General features: G+C 40.5%; 1 protein-coding gene across 4 annotated transcripts in view; it reads left to right on the forward strand.

The window, feature by feature from the left end:
- SLC4A4 (solute carrier family 4 member 4) overlaps positions 1-26,008 on the forward strand; it is a 364,012-nt gene that overhangs the window by 230,177 nt on the left and 107,827 nt on the right. For all 4 annotated transcript variants that reach the window (XM_015471675.3, XM_015471674.3, XM_005208064.5 and 1 more), the window contains 1 exon segment: positions 20,849-21,006. In XM_015471675.3, the coding sequence (XP_015327161.1) occupies positions 20,849-21,006 (158 nt within the window).

A 26,008-nucleotide genomic window follows, 5' to 3' on the forward strand; every position in this document is an offset into this window, starting at 1 on the left:
GTCTTCACCAATAGGGCATTTGCTTCAAAGTTGAAAAGATGATATCTGGCAAACTGTGGCTCGCTGGTAGTGAGCCTGCTGATAGTCTATTTTTGTATAGTTGGCAAGCTAAGTATTAAAGGGGGATGGAAAAAAAAAAGAATGTATGACTGAGACTGTATGTTGCCTACAAAGCCTAATTTGGCCTTTTTAAAAGAAAGTTTGTGCCAACCTGTGATCTGAATTATTGCCCCATATTTTTAAATGGAGGAACACAAGTATATTTATATATCACATTTTCTTTTCTGGGCAGGCCACTTGGTTGTATGGTAGTAAGGCATCCATAAGGTTCCTGATGATATAGGGGTAAACACTTTGATGAACTGAGGGCTTGCAACCATCAGAGGTTCTCAGCTAGAGAATAACTGTACTCAAGTGTGTGGATTAATAACCAGTGTAGATGTGGAAGGAATTTCTAAAACCATGGTACTTTTTAGCGTCCTGTTGAACAGATTAATTAGCAGTTTGGTTTAAGACACAAGGCATGCTTATCAGATTCTCAGAGGACACAAAACAGACATGGTTAGCTATATAAATTTTAAATGATAGAATCAAGATGGAGAATGATCTTGATGGGCTGAACCCACAAAGAATTTAATAGGAATGATTATACACTATGTAAGTTCAAACATGAGGTGAATAATGGAGAAAATTCCACTGTATTTGGACAGAAAATTTGTAACTTTCATTGGATTCAGATTTTTTTTAAAGGTGTTCATTTTCTTTTTAAAACTTTATTTTATTATTATTCGTAGTATTTTGTTTTGGCTGCACTGTGTGGCTTGTGGGATCTTTGTTTCCCTATCAGGGATTGAGCCTGTGCCCTCAGCAGTGGGAGTGTGGAGTCCTAACCACTGGGCCCCAAAAGTACCCATTTTCAAAACCAGTGAGGAGACGTGTTTATGGGAACTAGGATGGTGAGATGCCTGGGCGCTAGCCAGAGGAGAATAATTGAAGTAACTCACTTATAACTTGTAGAGATGAGAAGGTTTGAGGGATAGGAAGTTCCTGAAGCCTATGTTCCAGTAAAAGAGAATAGATTTATTGTCTGTTGCTCTTGTCATAAACTTGTGTTTGTGGGTACATGTTTCATGGAGGCAGTTTTTATTTTAAATATTAGTATGAATTAGATAGGAACCAGAGCTTCATTACAAACTTATTAATGAAAGTTTTATTAAGTCCCTTTTGGCTACGCATTGCATTTGGAATCAGGGCTATAAAAATAATAGGATACAGTTTCTGTCTTTTAGGGGTTCTGATTATAGACTGTGGAATAAATCTGTAAATAATGTAGGGTCTGCCTGCCTGTTCAGTGCTCAGTCGTGTCCGACTCTCTGTGACCTCATGTACTGTAGCCTGCCAGGCTCCTCTGCTCATGGGGATTCACCAGGCAAGAATACTGGAGTGGGTTGCCATTGCCTCCTCCAGAATGTCTTTGACCACAGAGAGGAGAATGAATTATGCCAGGGGCTGGGGAGAGGGCACAGGTGATATTTGAAGTAATTCTTGAGTTGAATGCTTTTTTCTTTCACTATCACATTCAAAAAAACAAATGACTGGATGTTAGGAATATAGTTATTGGATGGAAGTTGGACTAAATCATTTTTGAGTTCTTTTTAAGATTTTCTGATTTGATGAGTGTCAAATGAATGATACATAGGGATTGAAAATTCAAAAAGAGGTAGACCTTTGCAGTGGAGTGTGCCATGGAACAAAGGAGTGAACAGACCCTTGGGCTCGTGACTCGTGTCAGTAAAGTGATCGTCACCTTCTGGTATGTAGTCGGGTACAAATGAAGAACCTGTCGGGGAGATTTTTGGGAAGCTGTTGCCTGTTCCTGCATCAGCCCCTTGTTTTCCTTTCTCTGCTTCTTCAGTATTTTCTATTGTTCTAATTTGGTGTGTGTTCTCAGAGACCTCAGTGAACGGTACATTTTAAAAAGTCTGCTAGATAAATAATAGCATGACTACTACAGATTTAATTATAGCTGTACAGCTGCCTGTTTGAAGTGTTCTGCTGGGACCATATGGTCCCTTGTACATCCTAGCCCTGCAAGGACCTGGTTTAAATGTTTCCTGGCTGATAGTACTGAATTCTCAGAGAACTGCCGGCAGCCATTCAGAAGTCAGTAGATGGTGTGCTTTCCCTCTGTTGTCTCCATGCGGATGGCCATTTTATCGATAATTTATTAGACCCCAAGCAATCAGATATTGAAGCACCCACCCAGACAGGTCTCAAGAGTTATGTCTACTTGTTAGTTTTCCGGTCTGATTTTTGTTACCACATTTGATGTGCGAAGTGAAAGGTACTTATGCATTTATTCAGTTTCACTCAATTTTTTCCCAAGTATTTCAATGAATGGTTCTTTTAATTGTTTTCTGTTCCAGTGGTGTGGTGGAAACAGAATTAGAGGAGGGCTTAGGAGAGGGCATCTTTTCTACTCCTATCTGTGTTCTGGGAGTGTGATCTTGAATGAATTTTAGCTTCTCTGGGCCTTAAAGGAGCCAGAACTGGCCCTCTTAGGTCCCTTCCAGTTCCCAAATTCTGGGAAAATCAGTTGGGGACCATGTTTTTTCCAAGGACATATATTCTGAGGGCATTTTTCCACTGTGGCATTCCTTTTCCATTGTGGCATTCTGTGTGTCTCTTTCCCTATTGCTTAGAAACCCCAAATTTCCCATTCCTTGGGCCACAAAAATTGTTCAGTATGAACACTGTATACAAGCCTACACCTCCGAGACTAACAGTCTAGGTCTTCATTTGTACGTTTTTGGTCGAAACACTGTCTGGTGCAGTGGTTTTCAAGCTTTTTCCATGTCAAGAACCCATTTGAGTTTGTGATGAAACAATGGGGGCTTTCACCAGAGAAATGAACAGTAAATGTATAGGCCTAACAATGTGCATGTAATTTCAAAGTGCCCATGGGCTCCCTGGACTCCTGCCAGGGACCCTAAGTTCAGAACTGCCACTCTGTGCTTTGATAAGAGCCCTGCCTTTTCCTTTGATTCTGAGTGAAAGGAACCGCAGGAAAGATTGAAGACAGAGAAGCCTGGACCGCCAGCTCCAAGGTGGTTCACATGGTGCCTATGGCAGAGCCTTGCCGGGTTCTTTTTGGACTGCATGGAGGCAGGGGTGCTAGACAGAGTTTGCTGGGTCCCACATGAGACAAGCACTCTGCGTGGGTATTTGCAAGCCATTAACTTTAGACTCTTGGTTGTCTACATTGCCTCTGATGGTTCCACCCTCTTACCCCTCATCCCTTGAAGTTTTTGTTTTTAAAAGAGCAGTCTGTGTTTTTTATTAGCTATCCTGACTGGGGTGAGTGCAGAAGAGAATGCACATGAAACATTTCCCCTTAAACTATAATTTTCTCTTGAAGTCACTAACCCCATGATGCTAATTTTTGTTTGTTTGTTTTGTCTTCTTCTTCAATCCCTCTCTCCCAGTGGCAGCTGGAGGTTGTGGAGCAGAAAGAACGAAAGAAACCCTGTGTTTAGGATCTTTCTTTTTGGGATGGGAGAGGGAAAGCTATAAACAGATATTACTTTTAAGATATTAATAGGTAGGGTGAGAGTTAGAAGTAAACCATGTCATGTATTTTTTTTCCTGCTGAAAACACAGTCATTCAAGGACAAGTGGGGATGCAGATGAACTGATGCTGTTATTGTGGATAATTCTGTTTGTTTTACAGTATAGCTGCACTAGTCATGCTCACCTTAGCCTTTGATTTATCTGTTCTTTTTTTTTTTTTTAGCCTTACCGTAGTGAAGATAGCTCTGCAAACTTTTTAAGTTAAAACACATGCAGCTATACATTTGGTAGAATTAACTTACGTAGAGAGGCACTGTACTGGATGAATATATGTTTTAAGTCCATAACACAAACTGGGGAGAGAGATTTCTATCTGAAATTCAGAGAATTGAGTATCTGAATTAAATGTAGTGCCAACGTAACTTTATTCCTTTGGGGGAGAAAATTTTTTTCTTATTTTGCCCATCATCTGTTTCTGGTAGATCCTAGGATTATATTAAAACTCTATCAAGGTGATTATTGTTACCGTTTATGGAATAGCCACTGTGCTATTCAGTCACTGTACTAGGAGCTTTTTACATATTGTTTACAACATGTGATATATTACTATCAACTCAACTTTACAGATTGAAGACGCTAAATGCAAAAGATAAGTAAGTGTCATCTTCTCAGTAACTATTGCTTTGGTTAAAATACAGTGAAGATTGAGGACATATATTTTTAGTGCTCGGCCAGACTCACTGGTGCATCTGTTATTCACCTGTATTGGTGAAGTGTTTGCTTTTGCTGTCAGGGAGCATTGGGCATTTGAAGAAGTGCAATTCTAGTCTAGTGTGTCATTCTGGATCCTTCCTTCTGCTTCACTCTCTCTATCCAGGCTTCAACATGTCCTATACAGTCTGTCTTTTAATTTTTCTCAAATCTCTTTTCATTATTCTGAACCTTCTGATGTTCCCTTGCTTCAGAGCCTTATAATATTCCTACATTTAACACATGTACTGAGGGCCTATTACTTGCTCAGCACTGGGTTTAAACACTTTCAGACATCATCTCAATAACTTCTCATAACTGTAAAGGAGTTACTTATTAGTTATTCCCATTTGAAAGATTTTAAAGATTCCCATTTTAAGGGGGTCACTCATTATTCCCATTTTATTCCCATTCAGCTTAAAGAGGTGGAAAAATTTGCCCCAGGTAACCACAGCTAGTAAGAGGAAGAACTGAGGTATTCTGATAACTCTGACTCTAAAGCTCATTCTCTTTTTCTCCACTTGAATTTAAATGAACTGGAGGTCCAGTGATTAAGACTCCACGCTTCCAATGCAGAGGGTGTGGATTCTCGAGTAACTGGGTTCCCACAGGTCATGTGGCATGACAGAAAAAAAAAAAAATTTAATGAACTGGAGAATAATCACTAAACTTAGCTTGGTGAAGCTTGGACTCTGGAGACAGACTTTGCTTTGCACCCTCTCCCTGCCTTTCCTATTTTCTTGATTTTAGCCAAGTTGTGTAATCTCTAAATCACATTTCCTCAAGTGTCAACAATGACAACAACCTCTGCCTGTCTCCAGAGCTGCCAAACTGAGCAGATGGTGTTGCTGGAGGTGGGGATAAAACAGTGGGTCTGAGGGCATATTTCAGCCATGACAGTGCTTCTCCATCAGTGCTTCTCCATCCTTAGGGATTGTGTTGGTAATTTGTGAGGCTTTTGTTTTGTTTGTCACATGATTGGAGGGTACCACTTGCCTTCAGTAGGTAGGGCTAGGATAGAAGATGCTCTGTAGTGCTCAGGAAAATGACCCCCAATAAAGAGGTTTTCCATATCCCCCCTAACTTTCATGTATTCTGCCAGATATTCACACAGGTGAAAAACATAACTGTCTTAACTGGAACCCAACCCCACTGTACATACACAGTGTCCTCAGATGGCTTTAATAAGCACCCACTTTTCTAGGAGCTCAGGTACTGTGTAGATTGAGGGAAGAGTGTACTTTCTTTGCTCAGAGGTTTACCAAGTACTGATCTCCATTTCAGAACCTGCCCGAAAGCATCACTGTTCAATGTATTTAGGGTGACAGTTCAACCAACTGAGTCAGTCTGCTGGTATAGATACTTTATTCAGGGTGTTTTTACCTATAGTAGTGAATATCTGATTACTTAATTAAGGATACTGTAGAGAAAAATTTGGGTTTCCTTAGGTGATGCTAGTGGTAAAGAACCCACCTGCTAATGTGGGAGACAAGAGAGACATGGATTCAATTTCTGGGTTGGGAAGGTCCCCTGGAGGAAGGCGTGGCAACTCACTCCAGGATTCTTGCCTGGAGAATCCTGTGGACAGAGGAGACTGGTGGGCTACAGTGCATAGGTTCACAAAGAGTCAGACACAACTGAAGTAACTTAGCAGGCAGGCAGAGAAAAATTTGTACTTCGATGAAAAGTGTGTGTACTATGGAATAGCACACCCCTCTGGGTTATCTGATTCTGTGGGAATGATTCTACAACTCTGTAAATTGTAGATAAGTGATAACAATGTGAGATAATATTTGTCTATAGACATCTGAGTTCTGTCCTTCCTAGTAGAGGTTCAATTATCCTCTCTTTTCCACTGCTGAAGAAACTAGCTTTGCCTTCATTTACATATCATTTCAATATTCCTAATTTATAAATGTATCCATTTTTTGGCTTCTCTCTTGAATGGGTTATAACGTTTGCCAGGTTCTTTATTATGAGGTAATTGCCATAAATACATTTTATATCTCAAAAAAAAAAAAACAATGACAACAGTAATTGCTTGTAGAAAAGGCATGATACTTTAATAAAATAGCACATGCAAAGTTCCTGGTCTGGTGCCGGTTGATTAAAAATATGTTAGTAATTATTAGTATTACTACTAATCATTTTAAAATGTATTACTGGAGACTTTGGGCCCTCTTGGTAACAACAGTGCCTTCAGAGTACAGTTTTACTGATCAGAGATTTGAAATCTTAAGTTAGGAAGGGTGCAACATATGGTTATTCTCCAAAAGCAGGACTCTCTTTAAAAATCTCACTGATAAATCTTGGAAAGGTAGGATTTTAAGGCATTTTGGCATGGATTTTTTTAAAAAGTCACAGTGAATGGTAGCTACCAGGCAACCCAAAAATAAAAGTTGATTTTTTATTGACCTACGCTCATAAGTTTTAGAATTGATAAAGGCTGTTCATATTATGCCCAACCCAGACAGCATATTAAAAAGCAGAAGCATTACTTTGCCAACAAAGGTCTATCTAGTCAAAGCTATGGTTTTTCCAGTAGTCATGTATGGATGTGAGAGTTGGATTATAAAGAAAGCTGAGCACCAAAGAATTGATACTTTTGAACTGTGGTGTTGGAGAAGACTCTTGAGAGTCCCTTGGACAGCAAGGGGATCCAACCAGTGCATCCTAAAGGAAATCAGTCCTAATATTCATTGGAAGGACTGATGCCGAAGCTGAAGCTCCAATACTTTGGCCACCTGATGCAAAGAACTGACTCATTTGAAAAGACCCTGATGCTGGGAAAGATTGAAGGTGGGAGGAGAAGGGGATGACAGAGGATGAGATGGTTGGATGGCATCACTGACTCAATGGACATGAGTTTGAGTAAACTCTGGGAGTTGGTGATGGACAGGGAGGCCTGGTGTGCTGCGGTTCATGGGGTTGCAAAGAGTTGGACATGACTGAGAGACTGAACTGAACTGAACTTTGTCTCTCACCAGAGACCTTTTCTTTTTTTTTAATTTAATTTTATTTTTAAACTTTACAATATTGTATTGGTTCTGCCATATATCGAAATGAATCCGCCACAGGCATACACGTGTTCCCCATCCTGAACCCCCCTCCTTCCTCCCTCCCCATACCATCCCTCTGGGTCATCCCAGTGCACCAGCCCCAAGCATCCAGTATCGTGCATCGATCCTGGACTGGCAACTCGTTTCATATATGATATTATACATATTTCAATGCCATTCTCCCAAATCATCTCACCCTCTACCTCTCCCACAGAGTCCAAAAGACTGTTCTATACATCAATGTTTCTTTTGCTGTCTCGTATACAGGGTTATTGTTACCATCTTTCTAAATTCCATATATATGTGTTAGTATACTGTATTGGTGTTTTTCTTTCTGGCTTACTTCACTCTGTATAATAGGTTCCAGTTTCATCCACCTCACTAGAACTGATTCAAATGTATTCTTTTTAATGGCTGAGTAATACTCCGTTGTGTATATGTACCACAACTTTCTTATCCATTCATTTGCTGATGGACATCTAGGTTGCTTCCATGTCCTGGCTATTATAAACGGTGCTGTGATGAACATTGGGGTACACGTGTGTCTTTCCCTTCTGGTTTCCTCAGTGTGTATGCCCAGCAGTGGGATTGCTCAGAGACCTTTTCTTAAGTGTGCTTCCACCAAATGGAGGACTTGTCCTGGAACTTTCAGTATCCTTGCTTTTATCTTTGTTGATTGTAAAGGTGACACAGCACAGGTATGATCACATGGATTCCATGCATTAAAGAAATGTGGAGTGAACATTTACTGGGAGGCAGTGCCTTTATAAGCCACTGGGGAAACACAATTGAATAATATGTAGTTTCTTTTTATAGGGTCCTTTGGAACCCTTTTTTTAAAAGATACTTTTCATCTAATAAGAATCACAGTCAAGCCAGCTGATGAATGCATTGGTGAAAAGTATATCATCACAGAGGGAAGGCAAGGGCCCTATAAATGAAATCAGAGAAAATTAAGGCAGTCAGGGTCAGACTTGGCTAGAAAGAGCCTTTTCCACCAGGTAGATTGATGAGTGTTTCAAGTTTCCTTCCCTGACCTGTGTTTATGTGTGGTGGGGTTCATGACTCAGCAATGAAAGAGGGAAAAAAAAAGAACATTACTTAACTCAACCAGCACCTAGAACTTGCAGATTCCAGATTTTCTTTAAATAGTTTTTAAAGTGCTGTGTTTATGTGACTTTCTGCTTTCCCCCTCTCTGTGTGGCTTATTTTTATTTTGTGTAATTAAATCCTGTTGAATATCCTAAATGTGCTTCTTAACAATTTTAAAGGTTGTGTTTATAGAGCCTAAACCATTGTTGGGTTTTCCTGGTGGCTCAGATGATAAAGAATCCGCCTGCAATGCAGGAGACCTGAGTTCGATCCCTGGGTTGGGAAGATCCCCTGGAGGAGGGCATGGCAGCCCACTCCAGTGTTCTGTCTTAGAGAATCCCTGTGGACAGAGGAGTCTGGTGGGCTACAGTCCATGGGGTCACAAAGAGTCAGACACAATTGAGCGACTAAGCACATAAACCATTGTCAATACTTAGCATTAGTGTACTAAATGAAAAGGTTAGAAGTTTTAGGACAATTATTTTTGAACTTCAGGTAGTAAAATATATTCATCAGAAATGGGAAGGTTTCACAGTGTAGTGCAGTGGACATAATTCACATTCTGGCTCATACATTCAGTTGTATGAATTTCGTGAAGTCCTTTAAACTGCTTGGACTTTTGTTTCCCTCATCTGTAAAATAGTTAAATAGTACATTTCTTGTAACCTTTCTGTGAGAATTCAAGTGAAATAGTAAATGTGAAAATGTTTTAAACACTGTAAATAGCTAGAAACGTATTGATGTTTTTTAGTGATGTAAAACATAAGAAAACGTGACTAGAGATTTTGACAAGTTGATTTTTAAACTAGGTCAGTACTTGAAATTTCATCCTATTTAGGAAATCAGAACTGATGGATTGTGCTTAATGTTTTATTTAGTTTAATAGCCATTTGTGAATGTGCTGCTTTGCAGAATCATTTGCATTAATGGTGGTGAGATGGCTATATTTGAAAGGAAAAATTAGAAAATCAGATTTTCACCCTCAGGGGACTGTTTTCATTTTTAAAAATGGAATAAGTAAAACTAGAAAAGTTTTCAAGAAGTAAGAACATGTAGCCACAGCCTTTTGACATTTTGTCGTATTTAATGACTTTATCTTCCTTCTTTCATATTATATACACTCTGGAAATCTCAGACCATATTACAGAAATTCAGTACTAACAACATCATAAGTGAGTGTCTAAATTTTGGATTCTGTAGGCAATCAAGCAAGAGCTCCTCTTTTTAGGCGTCTTAGACATTAGGCTGATGGTTTTTAAATTTAGCCAGTGGAAATATTCTTCTAAATTACAGCTTGAAGATAACCTAAAGGGCAATCATTAAAGACAAAACAAAAAAAGTTTAAACTAATTTATTCCAGCAATTCTGTGTATCACACCAAAAAAATCCTATCCCACAAATTTACTAAGGGGTTGATTAAAAACTGTCTTTATTTAACAGGAGAGTTTTGAAATAATTTGTCTTATGTAGTCTTGAAATAAAAAGCAATACTCTATTAAGCTTATAAAACAGCAGTTCCTATTTTTTTCCTTCCTCTGACATTTCTTTGTTGGGCAATTATACAGTTTACAGTAAAGAAGTGAGATTTAGGAATGGAACGCTGGGGTGTGTTTAAGACGGTGTTTGTCCGGACTACTGAGGAACACCCAAACCTGTTCTCAATCCAACACTCCTGAGAAGATCAGGATGAGAAATGTGTACATAGATAATCAAAGGTCAGGTAACTCTTACAGACTGAGACTTCGGCTGCAAACTCCACAGTAGAACCTGGGTGACCTAGGCAGAGCCTTCTGCCTCATCTTGGTAGCTGGAAAGACCCTTGAAGCAAAAGATACTTCTTGTACTTGGGACTTGAGTAGACATGCTCTTTTTACTGAGAATCCCTACCACAAAGAAAGGCCAGAGTAGAGTTTTCAGTGAAAAGAACTATTTTCCTAGTGCCTGAGAAAAGCTAGTGTAAGCTTATTGACTTAGAATTCAATTGGTTCAGATCAGTCCTCTTCTTCCTTAGATGTGGGATGAGAGGGCTGCTGGAAAACTGGGAGAGGATGGGCAATAGCATCAGTCTTCAATTAACCATAGAAGCCAACGATAGCCAGTGCCTGGTCTCCACCTATCATACTCCAGGACTCCCAGAATTTGAGATGGTAGGTCTGTTCCAAATATATACACACAGTGCTTGCTAGGTCAAACCTATTTCAGAATTATCCCAGGGATTAGTTTTCACAAGGCTGCTTTTGATGGACTGCTGCTTCTTCCCACCCCTGTTGGAGGCTAATTTTAATCCAAGGAAGTATACTGGGTTAAGTTATGTTTATGTTGCTTAGGGTTCACACACCTTTGGAAAGTAAAAGCAGGAATATGTTACCTCCAACACAGCACAATCAGGTGGTCTCCTGGATATGCATGGTAGGAGGGAAGAAGGGAGTAGAGAGGTTTACTTTCCATGTTAGAGAAACTAAAAGAAGCCAGGAGGAGTGAGCCTTATATTTGTTTGTATCTTGCTAGGCATTTTACCTGGAGAAGGAAATGGCAACCCACTCCAGTGTTCTTGCCTGGAGAATCCCAGGGACGGGGGAGCCTCGTGGGCTGACGTCTATGGGGTCACACAGAGTCGGACACGACTGAAGTGACTTAGCAGCAGCAGCAGCAGGCATTTTACCTCTTATCTTTTCTTATCTTTACAAAAGCCTTTGACATATGAGGTAGGGCTATGGAATACAGTTTTTTCACTATCCTTGATTTCCTTTAAAAGTTTCCTGCCAAGGAAGCACCGTATGTAAGCAGTATGGGAATGAAATAACAGTTAATCTATTAAGACACTCTTTGTAGTATCATTGTTTTATTAAAGTAAAACGTATTTGTGATAAAATCTACTTGATAATTTTTTAGAATGTGGACACTTGTATAATTGTCCTACAGATTATGAGCTAGAACATGATCAGGATAGTATACTTGTTTTTTAATGCCATATTTCCTCTCTTGTTTTTAATTCCTTCTTTATACCTTCTATGAGTTTCATTTGCTGTTTTAGTCTTATTCCGTGAGATATAGATTTAGATCATCACACTTTAGCTTTTGTTCTTTTGAAATATTTGCACTTAGGCTGTGAATTTTACTCAGTGCACGTGTAGCTGCATTCCACAAATTATGATATGTCCCATTTTTATGTTATGAATAATATTGACTTTAACAAGTCATTGATGTTATTATGTTAAAATAACAAGTCATTTTAATCTCTAAGACATCTACTTTGTGTTTTAAATGGTTCTTCTGAATGTCTTCATCTCATCAGTGTTTTAAAAATATTATTTCAGAGTCTACCTCTGATACCTAGTATATCAGTTCAGTTCAGTTCAGTCACTCAGTCATGTCCAACTCTTTGTGACCCCATGAATCGCAGCATGCCAGGCCTCCCTGTCCATCACCAACTCCCAGAGTTCACCAAAACTCACATCCATCAAGTTGGTGATGCCATTCAGCCATCTCATCCTCTGTCGTCCCCTTCTCCTCCTGCCCCCAATCTCGCCCAGCATCAGAGTCTTTTCCAATGAGTCAACCCTTTGCATGAGGTGGCCAAAGTACTGGAGTTTCAGCTTGAGCATCATCCCTTCCAAAGAAATCCCAGGGCTGAGCTCCTTCAGAATGGACTGGCTGGATCTCCTTGCAGTCCAAGGGACTCTCAAGAGTCTTCTCCAACACCACAGTTCAAAAGCATCAATTCTTCGGCACTCAGCTTTCTTCACAGTCCAACTCTCGCATCCTAGACGGACCTTTCTTGGCAAAGTAATGTCTCTGCTTTTGAATATGCTATCTAGGTTGGTCATAACTTTCCTTTCAAGGAGTAAGCGTCTTTTAATTTCATGGCTGTAGTCACCATCTGCAGTGATTTTGGAGCCCAAAAAAATAAAGTCTGACACTGTTTCCGCTGTTTCCCCATCTATTCCCATGAAGTGATAGGACCAGATGCCATGATCTTCGTTTTCTGAATGTTGAGCTTTAAGCCAACTTTGTCACTCTCCACTTTCACTTTCATCAAGAGGCTTTTGAGTTCCTCTTCACTTTCTGCCATAAGGGTGGTGTCATCTGCATATCTGAGGTTATTGATATTTCTCCCAGCAATCTTGATTCCAGCTTGTGCTTCTTCCAGCCCAGCGTTTCTCATGATGTACTCTGCATAGAAGTTAAATAACCAGGGTGACAATATACAGCCTTGACGTACTCCTTTTCCTATTTGCAACCAGTCTGTTGTTCCATGTCCAGTTCTAACTGTTGCTTCCTGACCTGCATATAAGTTTCTCAAGAGGCAGGTCAGGTGGTCTGGTATTCCCATCTCTTTCAGAATTTTCCACAGTTTATTGTGATCCACACAGTCAAAGGCTTTGGCATAGTCAATAAAGCAGAAATAGATGTTTTTCTGGAATTCTCTTGCTTTTTTGATGATCCATCAGATGTTGGCAATTTGATCTCTGGTTCCTCTGCCTTTTCTAAAACCAGCTTGAACATCAGGAAGTTCACAGTTCACATATTGCTGAAGCCTGGCTTGTAGAATTTTGAACATTACTAGCGTGTGAGATGAGTGCAGTTGTGTGGTAGTTTGAGCATTCTTTGGCATTGTAGGGTTTAAATACTTGCCTAGTGACTATAATAATATGATAGCCTGAACCTACATACCAGCTGATGCTGAAGGTCTGAGGGTGATAGCATGGGTGGGAGGATATAATATTATCCCAGTCACTTGAGATTGATTACAGTATGATTTTTTTCAGTTAGCTATATGTGATGCGTATCACTTGAGTATGAGTAACGTTTCTGTCATCACATGGGGTGATCATTCCAAGAAGCTGTCACTGTTACATCAGTCCACTTGTTCTGCTTTATCTGTTTATAATCTCTAGTTTCTTGTTATGCTAGTACTGTGATCACTGGGTTCTTAGAAAGCCAATCAGAAAGTAGTTAACTAAATTATTATAGCAAGACCTAACCTGTAGCATTATAGCAATGCTAACCTGTATTGCTAGCATTAAAGGAACAGGTTAGCATTAAAGGAACCTGAAATGTACATCCCCAGACTCACAGAGTTGGTATTGTTACCTGGTAGACAAAAAGTGTTCCCAAATTGCTAAGGTGGTCAAATTGCATGTGTGCATGCTCTGTCATGACCGACTCTTCACAACCCCGTGGACTGTAACCCTCCAGGCTCCTCTGTTGATGGGATTCCCAGGCAAGAATACTGGAGTGGGTTGCCACTTCCCCTTCCAGGGGATCTTCTTGACTCAGAGATAAAGCTTGCATCTCTTGCACCTCCTGCATTGGCAGGCAGATTCTTTACCACCGCACCACCTGGGAAGCCCCTGAGCTAGCCAAATTATCTCTTACCAGATGCAGCCTTTTGAAATTCATTTCTTTGGAATCAAGGTTGTCTAAAGCAGTTTTTTCTGCTGTGTGTTCTCATAGTTGGCCCTGCATGAAATCCAGGCTATATATCCCTTGGAGCATCAACTAGTGATCTATAAGAAAGAAATGTCAGACTATCTTCGTAATTCAATCCATATGAGGTTGTTGAGTGATCCTCAACCTGATTTTGTTCTTATTTTCATTATCTTTTGCTGTTGTTTGTAATTCGTGAGTTGTTCTTCACCATTCTGTGTAATGTTAATAATGTTTTTGTTAGTACTTTATTGCTGTTCACATTTTATTGTGTAAGCCCATAGTTGCTTTTTATACTTAAGTCATTATTTTTCCTGTATCAGGTATTGTCGAGGTACTTGAAAAAGGGAACCTATATGAATCAATATTTGATGAGCAACCTTTATGAGAGGAATCTGTAAACTTTGATTCATGGACGAACTCTCCTTGAACTCTATTGCTATATATTGTGACCTCCATTGAACAATATACCTTTCATATTATCTTTATGTGTCTTGTTTCATTAGATCTATTTCTGTATTTGCTTCTCTTCATTGGATTTTAAACTTTAGGCGAGCAGAGTCTGTCTGTTCTTTGCAGTGCCCACATCAGGCCTTGAACATTTGAGGCACCCGTTAAATTTAAAGAGAATTAAATGGAGCTGAGAGTAGGATTAAATGGGAGATGAGAAAATTTCTGTCCCAAACAGCATTTTAAAATCTGTTTTCATATCAAAATGTGCCTTATTTATCTCCGAGTGGGAGATAAAGCATTCTTTGGCATACATGCCTAGTCAAAGCTCTAACAGAGTGTATAGCATAGAAACTTATTTAATTCTGTCTGACCTGGTACTCCTCAAATTTATTTGACAAAAGCACTTTTTTGTGAAGGGTCTCGACTGCAGTAGAAAGAAATCACCTCAAATTAATTTAAGCCCCAAGTGGAATTTTCTGGCTTATATAACTAGTAATAATTCTTGATGAGTTCACAGAATGGAGAGGCTACAGGGCCTGAGGCTGGGGACTAAGCAATCTCTCTTTTCATCCATTTTTTCTCTCCTGGTTTTGTGTTTCATTTTGGCCGTTGACCTCATTCTCTCCTAGTGTGGACAATCCTGTGACAGGCCCTTCCAGCAAAGAGGGTAACAACCTTAGGTGAAAGGGAAACATTGATTTTTACACATTTATTTGAATGTTAATTTTCCAAAATGTTTTGGTCCCTGTGTAGATGGTGCATCCGTCCTTTGGACCAGCCACTGTTATCAGTAGGGGAGTTTACTAAGATGAGTCCTATCTAGGCGTTTGTCCACTTAGATGGCCTGGGTGGTGGTGGGATGCCCAGAAACCACTGCTTTAAGAGAAGAGTTAGGAAAGCTTATTGGGAAGAGCAGAAATAATAACCACCATTCATTCACTGAACAAACATTTATTTTCATCTTTTCTTCTAGACATTAAGGATGTAACACTGAACAAAAGAGATGGATATTATCCTTCTATTAGGGAACTTACATTCTAGCGAGGAGGCAGATAATAAGGAAGATAAGTAAAAACTGTAGCATGTTTGACTATAATAAGTACAAAGAAAAACATAAGGTAGGACAGAGGAGTAAGAAGAACCTGTGGGGAAAGGGAGGTGGAAATTTTAACAAATGTGGCCAGGGAAGGTCTCAGTGTTGAGAAATAACATAAGTAAAGATCTGAAGGAAGTGAGGAAGGGAGCCCTGCAGACGTTCCATTCAGACACCAGCAGATGTGAAGGCCCTGAGGGAAGAGTGTGCCTGGTGTGTCAGAGGGAAGGTTTGGCCCCTGGGATGGTGGGTCTGAAGAAGACTGGGAAAAAGCAGCTGGAAACGAGGTCAGGGAGCTGATGGGAAGCCCGATGATGCTGGAGTTGTGGCTTGTCATAATAAGATTGCCTTCTCAGTGAAATGGGGACCGACAGAGGTTTTCTCTGACTCCTGATTTGATTGCCCTGGCTGCTTTGGTGAACAGACGGGAGCAGGGCGGGGGCCAAGGGCAGAAGCAAACGATCCAGCTGGGAGACCAATGCCATACCCAGGAGGGAGGTGCTTGTAATGTGGCCCAGGGTGGTGGCAGTGAAGATGGTGAGAAACGGTTGGACGTCTCTGATGGTGGGTCCAACAGGATTCACTGGTAGAATGGACATGGGGTGTGAGAGGAGGAGAGTGTGGAAGATGACAGCAAGGTCTGGGCCTGGGCATTGGAAAAATGGAGCTGCCATGAACCAGATGAGCAAGACCCCAGGATGAGCTAGTTTGAGGGGACTCTTGGGAGGGGGGCTTGGTTTTGGATTTGTAAAATTTGCAATGCCTGTTAAGACTTTTGAGGATAGATGTAATAGAACTGGACTTCAGGTAAGAGGTCCTGGCTGAAGTAAATCTGTTCAACTCTTTGTGACCCCATGGACTGTAGCCTGCCAGGCTCCTCTGTCCATGAAATTCTCCAGGCAAGAACACTGGAGTGGGTCCCTTCTCCAGGGGATCTTCCCTAGCCAGGGATTGAACCTGGGTCTCTTGCATTGCAGGCAGATTCTTAACCATCTGAATCACCAGGAAAGCCCATAGATCTGTGAGCCATCAGGTCACAGATGGAATTTAAAGGCAGGGGGCTTGTCGAGATCACCCAGGAATGTGTGTAGAGAAGAGAGTCATCTGAGGACTAAATTCCAGGGCAACTCAGGCACCACACATTTTTATTTTGGAATAGCTACTAATTTCTTCAAGAACACTAGTGTCCTACAAACACAGTGTGAGATTTGCTGATCTCGAAGAATATATCTTTATAACTACTTCTCTTCTGAGCACATAGAATGCAGTTCCTCTAGCTTTAAAAACATGCTTCAATTTTTCCAAAATGGTGTAGTCATCTTAGTAAAGGTACCATACAAGTAAAACATTTTGTGGAAGAATATAACTGTGGGATGTTCTACATGTTCTGTGAGTCAGTAGTTGCTTAGTGATAGATCCAGACAGTTAGTATGTTCTAGAATGGGCCTCTAAAACCTCTTGAACTTTCCTGGGCATTTAATGTTCTTATGGTCTGACTGTAAATGCTGCAGAGCTCATTCCTTCCATTCAAAATATTTACGACAGCTGAATTATGTTGCAAAGGAAGCAATCAGTTCTGTGTGGGATAAACTGTTCTAACCCTCAGGGAGCTAAGAGCAAAGACTTCAGCCTTGGCAAAAGCATGATTCCAAAATGAATGCTTCTGGGACAAATTGAGAGAGTAGGATTGACGTATATACACTACATGTGTGAAACAGACAGCCAGTGGGCAGCTGCTGTGCAGTACAGGGAGCTCAGCTCAGTGTTCTGTGATGACCTAGACAGATGGAATGGGGGGTTATAAGGGAGGCTGAAGAAGGAGGGGATGTATGTATACACATAGCTGATTGACGTTGTTGTACAGCAGAAACACAACATTGTAAAGCAATTATACTCCAATTTAAAAAATTAAAAAAACAAATGAGTGCTTCTGGAGTTCCCTAGGAGCAGTGCTGAGAGAGTGAAAAGGCTTGTTCTGAACTCTGAAGGAGGTTTAGAAAAGGTAGAAATGAGGAAAGGACAGCTTTTGGTCCTAAGCGTGGGAGGCTAAGTACCTAAAACTGGAGATTATGATCAGATTACCTACCTAACGACAGCAAAGAGTGCTGGAGAGAATGGCAAGTACAATCAGATGATTATAGAGCTTCATGGCCTGTGTTGGTAATGGGAGCTCTCTCTGGAAAGAGTCGGAAGAAGATTACTCTAGCAGTGGTATTTCATTATGCCTTTGGGTCACTTGACCATATCCCAAACTCTACTCCATGTTACACAGAGCAATTCATTACTGCAACTTCCTTTGACTATAATAACAATTTGATGGTTTTAGACTATTCCCATGGCTGCTCTTTTCGTATGTGTAGAAATAAACAGACTTTTTGGAAATATTAGTATTGCTTGAAGGATTAATGGTATAAACTTTGGAAAAGTCTTTTACTGCTGGAAGTAGTCGTGTTTCTAACATCCAAAAATATATACCTTGCCTTTGTGGGGTTTTTTTGGTTTCCACTAAATTATTAGTTCCAACTTCCTTCTTTTTTTTTGCCTCTCAGTTTTCTTCTTGTATGAAGTTCCAAAGGCAAGAATCTTGTTAAAATGCTACTGAAGGTGATGGTTTTGGGGATCAGTTTTCATGGCACTTATTCTCCCTTATTGAGAACTATTTATATGGAAATAGAAAATAAAACTCTACTGTAATTTTTCATTACTGGGGAAAATTGGGCCATGCCTCCCACTTCCCATATAGGTGATAACCCGTGGCAGAAAAAAGTTCACTGGTAACTTTTAACTTAAGTGGGGAGACATTCATATTGGTGAGATGTGTATATCAGAAATCTTCTTGCAAAATTCTTATCTCTTTCTTGTTGTGATTGTTGAGATGTTTTCCTTGAGCTGTTGGGAGACGTTTCCCACTCATGGTAGGATACTTGAACAAGCCTGTTCTAAGTGGGAGCTGGGTTGGGAGGGGGAATGAAGGAATAACATCTACAGGATAAGTTTTCAAAGTGACTGTTAGGCAACCTTTCAATTCAGTTCAGTTCAGTCGCTCAGTCGTATCCAACTCTTTGCAACCCCATGGACCGCAGCACGCCAGGCATCCCTCTCCGTCACCAACTCCCAGAGTTTACCCGAACTCATGTCTGTTGAGTCAGTGATGCCATCCAACCATCTCATCCTCTGTCGTCCCCTTCTCCTCCTGCCTTCAATCTTTCCCAACATCAGCGTCTTCTCAAATGAGTCAGTTCTTTGCATCAGGTGGCCAAAGAATTGGAGTTTCAGCTTCAACATCAGTCCTTCCAATGAACACCCAGGACTGATCTCCTTTAGGATGGACTGGTTGGATCTCCTTGCAGTCCAAGGGACTCTCAAGAGTCTTCTCCAACACCACAGTTCAAAAGCATCAATTCTTCAGCGCTCAGCTTTCTTTATAGTCCAACTCTCACATCCATACATGACCACTGGAAAAACCATAGCCTTGACTAAACAGACCTTTGTTGGCAAAGGTAACCTTTACTCTCCATGAAAAGCACTTTATACCTTTACCTTTCTCCTCAAGCTCCCATGTACGTCCGTCTTCCTCCTCCTCACCATCAGGTCATTCATATTTCCCTGAAAAAATGTAAGTCCTTGGAATCATCTTCACCCCACAGACTTCCCAGATCACCCCCGACTGTACCTAGAGTCTGCCTTGCCTGGTTAGAATGGATGAGTTGTGTTCCATCTGGATTTAATCCCTCTAGCTATGCATGGATATCTCTCTTCTCAATAGTTCAAGATTGCTTGAGCTGATTTGCAGTTATGCCCATTTCTCCTACGGTAGTAATCTGTCTTTACTAGATCATCTTCATGAACATTCCAAATTGTGATCATATTCCCCATGGAAAATCTCCGTTTTATCCCTTTCTTCATCTACCTCCTTAATTCTTGGCTTTTCTTGGTAGCAACATTTTGCAAAAGAATTCTCTCTACTCCCAGTCTCCATTTTTTCACATCTTATTCTTTACTGGGTAGCCTGGTGTCCGCTCTTATATAGATCATCCACCCCTTCCATCTTGTCAAATTCATTGGTCTTTACTTTCTTTTAAAAAACAATTTTTTAATAATTTGGCTGTTCTGGGTCTTTTGGTTGCAGCATGTGGGATCTTTTTAGCTGTGATTCTTTTTATAGCTGCAGCATGCCAACTCTTAGTTGCCACATGTGAGATCTAGTTCCCTGACCAGGGATTGAACCCAAGACCCTTGCACTGGGAGTATGGAGTCTCCCATAAGACCACTGGGACTTCCCTCGTGGTCCAGGTCCCATCATTAGTCCTTTATTACTTTTCATCTTATTTGAACTTCCAGCATCCTTTGACACTGAAGCAGATAATCCTCTCTTCATTGTTCCCTTTCTTCACCTAAAGTCCTGGTTGGTGAAGGCCTGCTTCTATTCCTACCTCACAGGCTGCTCTTTTTCAGTGTCCTCTGCCAATATCTGCTTCCATTCCTATAAAAGGTTAGGTACCCCAGGGTTTAGGGTCAGTGGGCAGATGTTAAGGGTCAATGGACAGCCCTTTCCTCTGTCTACACTAACACCCGAGGTTGTATCATCCTATCACATGGTCTTAAATCCTGATTACATGGTGATATCTCCTAAATTTAGGTCTTTCTACTCCACCTTTCCATGGACTTTTCTTTAGTGGGTAAGTTCTGTTTAAAACATCTGAAACTCCTTACTGTGCCTTCAAGACCCTCACCTGCTGGCCCCCCTCACGTCTGCAACTTCATCTGCTGCCGTTTTCTCTCCTGTGCTCCATCTGCTCCCACACACTTGGCCACCTGCTGTTGCTGTAACTGCCTAGCTCTTGCCTGGCTCAGAGGCTTTGGACTTTCTCTTTTCTTTGCCTAGAATTTTCTTTGCCCAGATCTTTTCTTGGCTTGTCCCCTTATCCCAGTGTCAAACGTGCTGCTTCAGAGGCCTTCCCTGACCTCCTTGTCTAAAGACGTATCCTCTTACATGTCTTACTTTTTTTTCTCAACACTTATCACTACTTTAAATTCTATTTTACTTCTCCCCTGCTGGAATATGAGCTCAAGAAGGCCATGTCATTAGTTGACACATCCCTTATCATCAGGGCTTAGATCAGTTCCTGGCTCCAAGGAGACTCTTAAACTCATGTTTATTGAGTTGAATAAGTTAATGAATTGATACGTATGTAAATATTGTTTTATATGTAAACCACATGGCTGTACACATAATGTTTTTGCATCCAAAATACAGAGAAAAACTTATATAATAGAATGGTTAGACATAATAGAAGAATGGCTAGCTAGGGCCTGCCTGGTGCACGTAGACTCATAAAGAAATTTCTTTGAGTTCCCTTCTCTGGAAATAAGTTGTGTCTTCTTGGCTCTTCCCATGCAGCTGAAGAATAAGTTCATGAAAAAACTGCCACGTGATGCAGAAGCTTCCAACGTGCTTGTTGGCGAGGTAGACTTCTTGGATTCTCCTTTCATTGCTTTTGTTCGGCTGCAGCAGGCAGTCATGCTGGGTGCCCTGACTGAGGTCCCTGTGCCCACAAGGTAAGCTGCTCCCTGACTCACTGGGGTCCCGTGTGGTCATAGGGAAAACTCCTCCCGCTCAGGCTAGAGAGCCAATAGGATGAGGGTTCACCCAAAGCAAGCATGTTGGAAAGGTTTAACTTGAAATAACGGTTCAGTCTGACTTTCATGCTCTTGGTTGACTTGGCACATGTATAGTAGTAATAATGATTATAATAATTAATTGGACTATGGAATAGTTTCTGATGGATTAGCCTATTTAATACTCATAATAATTTTTAAAGTATAAACTATAAGGGATTTTATAGATGAAGAAACAGTTTGAGAGTTTAAGTAACTTCTACAAGATCATATAGATGGTAAATGGTTCAGAGGTCTGAGTCATTTTCATTTGTTCTCTGTTTGATTAGGAAATTGATAGTGGGTATGTTCATACATACATATACACATTATATATATCAATATATGTAAATGTGTCTATGTGTACATATTTAGACATGTATATATGTAATTTGACTCAGTGGTAAAGAATCCTCCTGCCAGTGCAGGAGATGCAGATTTGATCCCTGGATCAGTAAGATCCCCTGGAGAAGGAAATGGGAATCCACTCCAGTACTCTTGCCTGGAGAATGTGGACAAAGGACCCTGGTAGGCTACAGTCCATGGGGTCCCAAAAGAGTTGGACATGACTGAGTGACTAAATAGCAATATGTGTTTATTATATATATGCACAAAAGTAAAAATCATTAAGTTGTACACTTAAATTTGTGTACTTTATGTGTTAGGACTCATAAAGTTTTATTTTAAAAGAACATATACTACTGTTATTACAATCATGTACTCATACTGCACAGTACCTTAGAAGTCATCCTTTTTTATTTCTCTCTGTAACTGAGCCCAGTAGAAGAGCTAGGAAGCTTGACTTTTATGTCAAGTGTAGTAGGTAAATAGAAGCTAATGCTTCAAATAAACTTGTACTTAGGAATAGGTTAAAGAGAAGTCTATAATCTTCAGGTTGACATTAGAAAATTGTTATAAAATAGGGCCTTTTTTGGGGCAGTGCCCAGAGCAAGGGCAGGGAACTTTTCTGTAGGTTTCGCCAGGTGAGCAGGAGAGGCTATGGATTTCCAGTGGTCTCAGATGATCTGAGCAAGGTAAACCAACAAGATAAGGGGCTCAAGATTTGTTTTGAGCTAATTCAGGAGGAAAATTAGGAGAACATTTCCTTATGGCCTTCCATTCTATACATTACAGGCCATTCTTTTTTACGCTGCTATTTTTATCCCATTTTTCTATTTCTTAGACACTAACAACAGGGAGAATACTTGTCATATTACAATATAGGAATAATATAAGCAGTCGTTGGACAAATAGCAGAGGAAAGGGGATAGTTACAGCTTATTCAGTTAATGGGATTATGATGATTTGTGTTTTCTATAACTTAGCTTTTTGCTTGAAAACATTCCAGCAGAGCCTTGCAGGTTCATCTGAGCAATCACCTGGCGAACAGCTAGCTGACTCAGTCATGGCCGAACTCCAGCTTGCATGTCCCTTTGGTTTTATTTATGTCTCTTTGGACCAACTTTTCTGGAGCTTGAAAGAAAAAGACATGCCAAGAAGTGTTCAGTTGCTCTTTTTCATTTTTTATTCTTTTTCTCTAGAAGCTACAAATAAAAATATTTTAAGAGGTTTTTTATTTAAACAATAACACAAGATCATTGAGTAGCAAGTCATGACCATTTTGGAGTCCCTCTTATCATCTGCTCCTGTCCGGCTCATGTTTTTCTGTCCTGGACAGTGGTACTAGTCTAGAGGTAAAATCAAGCATTATTTGAATTGAGAAAAGGAGCCCAGTCTATTCAAGGGAATATAATTCAATAATGCTTCAATTCATAAAGCTATTTCAGGGCAGTAATCTGAATAATATATCCTAGCATGTTAACATTTTTCCAGGAAATAGTTTTATCCATTTGCTATCCTCTGAACCAGGGCAAGCTGTAATCACTGAGAAGAGAGTCTCATTAGCTTCTTTGTGTGTGAGTAATACAGGGCCACTTACAGTGGCTGCATCCTGTGAAATCTAATAAAGGAAATCCCACAAGGAGCATGGTGGTCATTGTGGAGGATGTCTCTGCACTCAGCTGTGTGCTTTAACATGCATGCCACCCCGCTATCCTGCACAGAAACCTGAGAAATCTGTTTCTGTGCACATCTTGTAATGACGGTCATTTTTTCTTTTGAAAAATTTTTCCATTTTTCCTTTCCTTTTGAAGGTGGAAGACAGACTCTTTTACTTATTATTATTATTCTTACTATTTATAATAAATAGCATTACTAGCATGCATCTTTTAGGAAATATGATTATAGCCACTCCGTTTGTATAGAGTTCACGAATTTCTCTATCCACTCTGCTCTTTGCTTGATCTAGTTTAGCTTTCTGTTTGCAGCTGGATTCCTACAGACTGGGTAGATGCTTTCTACATAGAGGACCTTCTTGTCATCCATGTGAAAGCAGATGAACTCTGTTCTTTGGTGACTTAGTCGGGTATGTTTATGATTTTCTTAGTGTCTTAACAGGCACTTTGCTTTGCTATTATCTTACATCTGTTCCATTGAGGCTGCCACTCAGTCATATTTATGGGCCACATGGAGATGAATATAATTCCCATTTTATAGTTCAGAGATGGAGCCACATGGATGACGTACTGTCAGTGCAGATTTCTGACTCTGAAGCCAGGCTCTTAGGGAAAATCTAAGAAGACTCCTAGAATGGATTGCAAAAAAACGCTTTAGGGTTTTCCCATGAAGACTAATCAAAGCCCTTGATCAATCTGTGCTTTTCTTACCTTGATTTTCACATCTGAGGCAAATAATTATAAAGGGAGCTTGCAGCAGCAGCCCTCTATAAAATTAGAATGTTTACCCCTTTGTGTCACCCTTAGTTAATATCGATTTTATGTTATAAATAATGATCTGCCTGAAAGCAGTTCTTTGTCCCTAATTGTCAAAACCATAAAAATTCTAGTAGAGGACTTGGGATGGAGGTCTTGCTAGTTCAGTTCTGTCTTGTGTAACAGTCTTCCAGTGGCTCACTGCTGTTTACTATGTGCAACATGGTTGGTTATGATGGGTTTGTGGTCCTTATGAATTTATTGAGGAAGCTACAGTTTAGCCACATTTTCCAAAGCCACTAAATATGAATAATGGGTTATTTGATTCACTGTTGTTTGAAAAAAAGGGAGTAAGGAATTGGTACATGCTGAGTTTATTTTAGAATGGCTGTGATATATCAGGAAGGAGGAGGGGTGCACATCTCGGAAAAGATGGAGAGGTTTAGGAAGGCTGGCTCTTTTTCTGATATTATGCTCTATTTCTGCCTATAATTATTTTGTGAATATGAATATAGTCCGTTGGTTCTGGATGCAGATCATCTGGTACTGATTTTTGTTGTGGTGAATGCTAGAGGCATTCTCCACAGGCGCGATTGCTGCTGCTGCTGCTGCTGCTGCTGCTGCTAAGTTGCTTCAGGCGTGTCCGACTCTGTGCAACCCCATAGACGGCAAGCCCACCAGGCTCCCCTGTCCCTGGGATTCTCCAGGCAAGAACACTGGAGTGGGTTGCCATTTCCTTCTCCAATGCATGAAAGTGATAAGTGAAAGGGAAGTCGCTCAGTCGTGTCCGACTCTTCGCGACCCCATGGACTGCAGCCTACCAGGCTCCTCCGTCCATGGGAGTTTCCAGGCAAGAGTACTGGAGTGGGGTGCCATCGCCTTCTCCGCCAGGCACGATTAGTTACATGGAAAAGTGAGCACATCAGAGTGGAAGGGCCTCATGAAGATTCTCGAGACAGCCAGGCACTATTATAAATTCTGTGACTTGTGTCTACTTATAAGCAAATACAAAGAACTCAGCAACATAAATTATTTCCCCTGAGCCAGCAATATGGGCTGTGCCCTTTCAACCACACAAATGTAATGTTTACTCTAATTCGTTAATAAAAAAAGCTTTTGGTTAAAAATAACATCTGTCCATTGACAAAAACAAAAACAACCACTTGAGTCATGAAAGTTTTCAGTATGTTATAAAAGCTGAGTTTGGCAAGATGGACTTCTGTCAGAAAAGTTGTAACAGCTTTTGCTTCTTGGAGGGTTAAAGAGGAGAGAACATGTTTCGGACAGAGGGAACTTCAGCTCGATAAGTTGTTCTGTGTTGTTAGTTTTCCCAGATCTCTCATCTCCATTTCAATAGTGCACTTCCAATTACAGTCTTCCTAGGGGTCTGCTTCCCTACCGATGAAATTCTCGACCTGAGGTGATGTTTCCTGCTACTTGTGGGTGTCCAGAGTTCCTCTCTATTCATTTTAAGAAAATGGATTTACTCAGTGGTTCCTGACTGAAGTAATGTGAAAATTTTAACTGATACGTAACTTTTTATTTCTATTTGGCACTTGATATTTTCTTTATACTTTAAAGTATAAAGAAAATATCAAGTGCCAAATATATATCAGATCAGTCAGTCAGTCGTGTCCGACTCCTTGCGACCCCATGAATCGCAGCACGCTAGGCCTCCCTGTCCATCACCAACTCCTGGAGTTCACTCAGACTCACATCCATCGAGTCAGCCATGCCATCCAGCCATCTCATCCTCTGTCATCCCCTTCTCCTCCTGCCCCCAATCCCTCCCAGCATCAGAGTCTTTGCCAATGAGTCAACTCTTCACACGAGGTGGCCAAAGTACTGGAGTTTCAGCCTCTGCATCATTCCTTCCAAAGAAATCCCAGGGCTGATCTCCTTCAGAATGGACTGGTTGGATCTCCTTGCAGTCCAAGGGACTCTCAAGAGTCTTCTCCAAATGAACATATATATATATGTTTATATATATATATATATATGTTTTAATAAAAATCACATTATTCAGGAAAGAGGAATTGTACGTTTATGCCTAACTTAATGAAAACACTGTAGCTCTCATATACTGGGTTTGCTACTATGATAAGTGGTTTTTTTATGGTCACCACTGGTCT

The sequence above is a fragment of the Bos taurus genome, chromosome 6 (assembly GCF_002263795.3).
Source record: "Bos taurus isolate L1 Dominette 01449 registration number 42190680 breed Hereford chromosome 6, ARS-UCD2.0, whole genome shotgun sequence".
NCBI classification, from domain to species: domain Eukaryota; kingdom Metazoa; phylum Chordata; class Mammalia; order Artiodactyla; family Bovidae; genus Bos; species Bos taurus.